We start from the raw sequence: 6000 nt of genomic DNA on the forward strand, positions 1-6000 counted from the left end.
CCAGTCTAATGAGCTCACTGTCCCAATGCCTGTCTCCAGCTAACCAAAGTAAATCATATTTCAGGGCTCAATGAAATAGGGCTTATGTAATAGACATGACCTAAGAAATTCTGTAGGATAATTTATTCTTAAATCATACTCTGTTCTTTCCTCTATAATCCCTTTGGTGGCTTTCACAAGCTCTGTGCTGGTAAAATGAGAAACATAAGGAGCTTTATCACAGTCAGTATAGTCTTCAATTCACTTTGTTATGTTTGTTTATTTGTTTGTAAGCCATTATGATAATTATACTGCATTTTTCATGATGCATATTAAGAAACGGTACTTTGTACTTGAAACTTTTATCTTCATTATTTAGAGGCTGATTACAGTTTCATTAAACAGTTGGCTTTTTATACATATATATCTTCATAGTTTCTGGGATTTAGATTTAAATTAGATGAATGTTGATTGTATTATTGCAGGAACACTGTGTAAGAAGTGGGCTTATTAAAATCAGCCAAATGAAGTATGCCTTCTCCTGTCGGTACATAAGAATGGCGCAGATGGTGGATGATATGACGTGAGTGTGCTTGAACCTAAAAAGATAAAAGTTATTTTGCATGAATCCTAAATGTTGCACTTTGGGTTAAACTATGCTGCCAGATTTCTGTATGTAGCTGGCTTGCTCTACACATGCAATCAAGTCATTTGACCCACAATCATGTCAATCAGAAGAGCATTAACTGTCTGTCCTAACGTTTTATTATCTGGCAATTTATTGCCCTATTTTCATTTTGGAAACATTTATGGGATGTGATGAATTGAAATTTAGCCCCATGAAGCTGTTAGAGGATTGCTGAAACATGAAAGGGAGTTTCTGTTTGTTGTAGACCTTATTTTTCTTTTAAGGTATTTATTGAAATATAAAGCTATACATTAAAACACAAGTTGTTTCCAAGATAGTGAATCTTCTGCTGGGCTTAAATCTGGGGAATGATGGGGAGAGAGCATGTAGGATGAACATAAGCCCCGATTTAAATTCTGCAGAACTTACATACAGCAGAGTTAACATTCTTCTGGTGTGAAGTGTGTGCCGAACATGCAGTGATTCCAAGTGATTGTAGATTAATTTTATATCCTGTATAAAACTCTATATATCCTGTATTAAACTCTAGTTTAATCCATTGGATTTTTATGACCTTCAGAGGACCAACAATCTCTGACAAGTAGCAACAACAGATCTCAGCAAGTAGAATATGAACAGAACAATCATCTAGGGACATTTCTCCAGAGTACATTCCCAAACTCCACCAATTTGTGATTTAAGGATTTTCAGAAGCAGAAATGGAGCCTGTGTATTAAACAGCCTTGATGGATTTTTCTTCCATGAATTTGTGCAGTTACTTTTTGAACACGTGTAAACCTTTATCATCCATAGCCTTTTCCCAGAAGGAGCTGCACACTTTCACATTTGGTGTGAGAAAACATATGCTTTTGTTTTGAATCTTCCATGTGCCTTGACATCCCATAGGGATCCTAAACTGAAAGGTTTCCTCTTCCGTGTATGTCAACATAGTATGGGCAATGCTGCCAAAGGATGGTATAATCTCCATCATGGGAGATTTTTTCCCGAAAGGTTGCATGAACAGGACAAATCCCATCTTTAAAGGCAGTGTTAGAATTTCTCCATTTTTATTGGAATGTTCTAATATGAAGATCAGTGTTAAAGATTGCATGTAAAAATGATGGGCGAGGGTTCCAGTTGTGGGCCAATTAATGGATTCCCTGAGAATGATGGAACAAAAAGCAACACTGATTTAAGCCCTGTTTCCCACACGTTTTATAGGAGTGATTCCAGCACTGTTTGAAACTGGCTCTTCTGCCAGCTTGCAGCCACAGCACATAAAACAATGACTACCCCCACTTTACTGAGCAGAATTCCAGATGTGGAAATGCATCCAGGCCAGATCACCTATATGATGGTTACCTCTTTTCACACAAAAGTTGACCTGAAGACGGTGGTTTCCTACTTAATACATACAATTGGTTGAAAAAAGGCAGGTATATAATTGAGCTGAGTTCCAGCAAAATCAGTGGAAGTCTTTCCCTTCCACTGAGTTGAATTATATTCTAAATGAGGTAGCTGATTAAGAAAATATGTGACTCAATGCATAAGAAATAAGAATGGCTTCCATTCTAAACACTTTGTTTCACGACTGAGTGCTTTAATATAAAATTTAATATTCATTCTTCAAACAGGCTTTATTGGCAAGCTGCCTTGTCATTGTTATGTACAAATTATGAAAAAATTGAGTTATTTACTGGCAAAGAGAGGAATTCTTTGGAGAAATGACTGAAATGAAGGCACTCAATTTTTGCAAACAAGAAATAAATGTACTCACTAGATCTAAATTTTAGATGAAGTGATATCAAATCTGGCAGATCTCTAGGTAAAAAAGTACCTGAAACTGCATATTCAGGTCATATTAATTGTGAATTTCTATATAGTGTTTACAGCTAGTAAACATTGATTTATTGTAAATGCACTGGCCACTTTGTATAGCAGATAATTTAAATTAAATTAATGGAATCCAAATAAAATATTCAAAACAATATTGTTGCCACAACACAAAATAATGGATTCTCAGTTAAGGCGTTCATTTTATCCCCTTTAAACCAAACCAAAACATTTTTTAGCATGGCCTGGAATACAGGATAAATTTTGCAAGCACAATGATTGCATGCCAATGTCTTACAGTTGTTTTAAGGTCTGAAGTTTTTACTACATCATTTCTGTTTTTTCTCACAGCAGTTATAGATTTTAGAAACAAACCACCATATTTGAAATGACAATGGTTTTTCTGCAAAATGTCTGTATTTTTGAAGACAGCAGTATTCAAATTTTCCTCAAATTAATGGAACATGAGAAGTGCCTCCAAACATTATTATTTCAAATGATTTCTCATTGCTAGTGTTTTAAAGACACCCAGGCCCAGATAAGCAAAGAGACATTGTCGGACTCAAAGCAGCAACACTTGAGCACTTGGCAGCTCTGAGAGTGGAATTTAGGTGCTTTGGCTGCATGGATGTATATTGAAGGTCAAGATTTATAGTGCAGAGTGCAGCGAAGCGTGTAAAGCATCTAATAAGAAATGACAAAGAGATCCAAGCATCTGAAACTGAGACTCTCTCAACTAGATAGTCACTTACAGCCCTGAACTAGACATATTTGAGCTTTTGGGATTCCCAGAATTGTCTGTTGGCATTGCATAAATTACATAAATAGTGATTTTTAGCATATAGGCAACATACACCTAACTCCCAGGTACCCAGATGAAGTGCATTGGTGTGCCAATAAAAACCTTGGTGATCACTACTGATCCACAATATTCCATGATTCGCTGCCAGAATCACAGCACCTTCTTTTGCACATTCCCAGCTTTATAATCTACTGCAATACATTTCTCTCCATCTTTTTCCACATTATGTGTTGTATCTAGTTCTGCTGAATTTTTAGTCTCTTTTGGAAAAAATAATGATGGAAGCCTAGCACTATAGAGCTTTTATAGTTTAAGACTTTTAGAGTCTTAAGTTTCCTACTTCTTGGATCTATAACTTTCTACAGTAAATTACTTTGTAAGATTTGAGTATACAGTCCGTGAAAATGCACTTACTAATTCAGAATGTTCGTCAGTTGCTTGTAACATTCCCAGCAAAGTTTTGAGTTTGAAGTTTGAATGCAATATACTTTTAGGAGTTCAAAAAGAGACAATCCTTGTGTGCTAAGTCCTGTAGAAGTAAGGGAAAGAAATAAAATGCATAAACCAGGCTCCCCTGTTGACAGGGAGGCCACAGTGTGCGTAGATGTATTACAATGGCTTGGCTAACTCTTCAGCTCTGGGTCCTCTGAGATTGTCTTTGATGTCATGCTCAGTTCACTGATCTTTAGAGGTAATCATATAGCTCTCATCATTTTAATATCAGATGCTGGCATGTGTTTGGAGTGACATCACAGCTGAAAGAAATAATTGTGGTAGAACAAGCACTCTTCAAATATAACTGCCAAATTCCATGTGCAAAGTAAAACGCTATGTGCTCTGGGCCCACACCATAAAAGAGAATTATTCCCCAAATCCTTTGTGGAGTCATAAGACGTAGACAGAATTAGGGGCCAGAGGCCTGTTTTAGGCTATTCTTTACTTATTTATAAATAGAAGAGAAACTGAATTGTAAGATATTTATAGCCCTGTCAAATGGTCAAGAGTGTGGTAAGTCTTTCGCTTGTCAGTACTGTGAGATGTGGGAAACGGTGAAATCTATGTCATGTAAAAAAGGATTCAAAATAGTACATGATATGTGTGCTTTTAGCATAGTGCATTTCCTGGTCTGATTTTCCAGCCTACACAGAGAGACCACAAGGCCCAATCCTCACTCATCTGTGGAAGATGAAGGAGAAGAAGCAAAAAAAAGTATTGTGAAAGAAGATAGGGGAGAAAAGAAAAAGAAGTGGAGAGCAGAAGACAAAAGACATCCCAGGGAGAAGACACAGGACCGTTATGATCTTTTGGTTGCCTCCAGAAGGGAAGTAAAACAGAGAGGAAGAAATTCACTGCCTAGTAATGGAGAAGAATTTGACAGTAAAGAAGTAGCTCTGGAAAATTATAAATATTAGGGATTAAACAGATCTCATGAGCCTTCAGTTAATCACCACACAAGAAACCAGGTTTCTTAATTTCTGGGTGTTACACCAGCCTGCTTTCCCATGTCCCGTGTGACGAGGTTCTTTCACCTCCTTTGAAAACCATTCTTCACACTGATCAATCTCATGTGTTTCCACAGCAAAGGGGAGAACTGAATAAAGCATGTTCCAGCATATACTATCTTAATTTCCCTAACATTTGTAGCTGCAGTAAGATGCAGTAACACCAATCTCTGTGCCTGCTAGTAAAAAGAATATATATTCCAATCCTTCTACTGTTTGTTACTTGTTAGATTAAAGGCATGTCTATATTGTGAGCATTTCCTTACCCAGTTTATTACACCTGGGGACTGAGAACTCTTGTGCTCCATAGAAAACATTCTTAAAGATCTGCCTACCTTTCCAAAGATTTGTCTTGTCACTTCTTAAGAATTGTCCAGGTACATATTTATTTTTTTAATAATCTGATTGGGCTGTATTTTGTAACCACTCTATGTGTTAATCAACACTTTTCCTATGGTTCTGCTGACTTCATGTGTACAGTCATCTATTATATGAGGAAGTAAGTTCTCCTGAACTTGAATGAGCATCGCTTAATACAGAGATGGATTTTCGTGCTCTCCAAGACAATGTGGATTCAGCTACCTGTCTCTTATGTAAGTGGTTGATCAGGCCTTATATTTCAATGAAGCCTTATATATCCACAGAGTGATGGGTCCTGTATGAATTAATGGAGAATTTTGAAATGTTTGTGGTTTCATTTGTACTCAGCTATTCCTGATTGTAAGGAGACATCAACAACCCACTCCTGTTGTTCCTACTCAGGGAAACATGTTAACAGAAGTGAATAAGATTCAGTAATTGTGTTAGTTATTTAGAGTATATTAGCTTCATTATTGTGTTGATGTGTAACCTTGTCTTATTTATTCCAGAACTATTATATTTAACACATTACTATTCTAATGTGTATGTTTGTTGCTCTTAGTTTGTTAGATAGCTCTGTAAGTTTAGAATAGAGTGAATGAAGTCCTGGCAAATTCCTGCTGACTGTTAGTGAGCTAATGATTCTTTATCTAGATAACTCAAATAATACTAGTTGATTGGTTATTACAATAACTGTTTTTATAGCTACTTTAAAAACCATGTATTTCTTTCTATAGAAAAATTCTTCTCCCTGTCTTTCAAGTCTCCTCTCTGCTCTATAATGCTTAAATTCAACATTCGTTTAACATGATTTCCTTATTGATTTTCCAAAATTGTGATCTAGTAAAAAACGAAATCAGAAAACAATTCAGAGATAAGTACGGGTATGATGTACA

The 6000-nt window shown here is 36.2% G+C and overlaps 1 protein-coding gene across 1 annotated transcript in view; it reads left to right on the top strand.

Moving 5' to 3' along the window:
• VWA3B (von Willebrand factor A domain containing 3B) overlaps nucleotides 1-5560 on the top strand; it is a 64781-nt gene extending 59221 nt beyond the window's left edge. The window contains exons 27-28 of the mRNA XM_082066224.1: nucleotides 465-562; nucleotides 4381-5560. Of these exons, the coding sequence (XP_081922350.1) occupies nucleotides 465-562; nucleotides 4381-4654 (372 nt within the window). The 3' untranslated portion in view covers nucleotides 4655-5560. The remainder of the gene's footprint in view (nucleotides 1-464; nucleotides 563-4380) is intronic.
• The last annotated feature ends 440 nt before the right edge of the window (nucleotides 5561-6000 follow it).

Source organism: Streptopelia decaocto (genome assembly GCF_964273445.1).
Source record: "Streptopelia decaocto genome assembly, chromosome: 1".
NCBI classification, from domain to species: Eukaryota; Metazoa; Chordata; class Aves; order Columbiformes; family Columbidae; genus Streptopelia; species Streptopelia decaocto.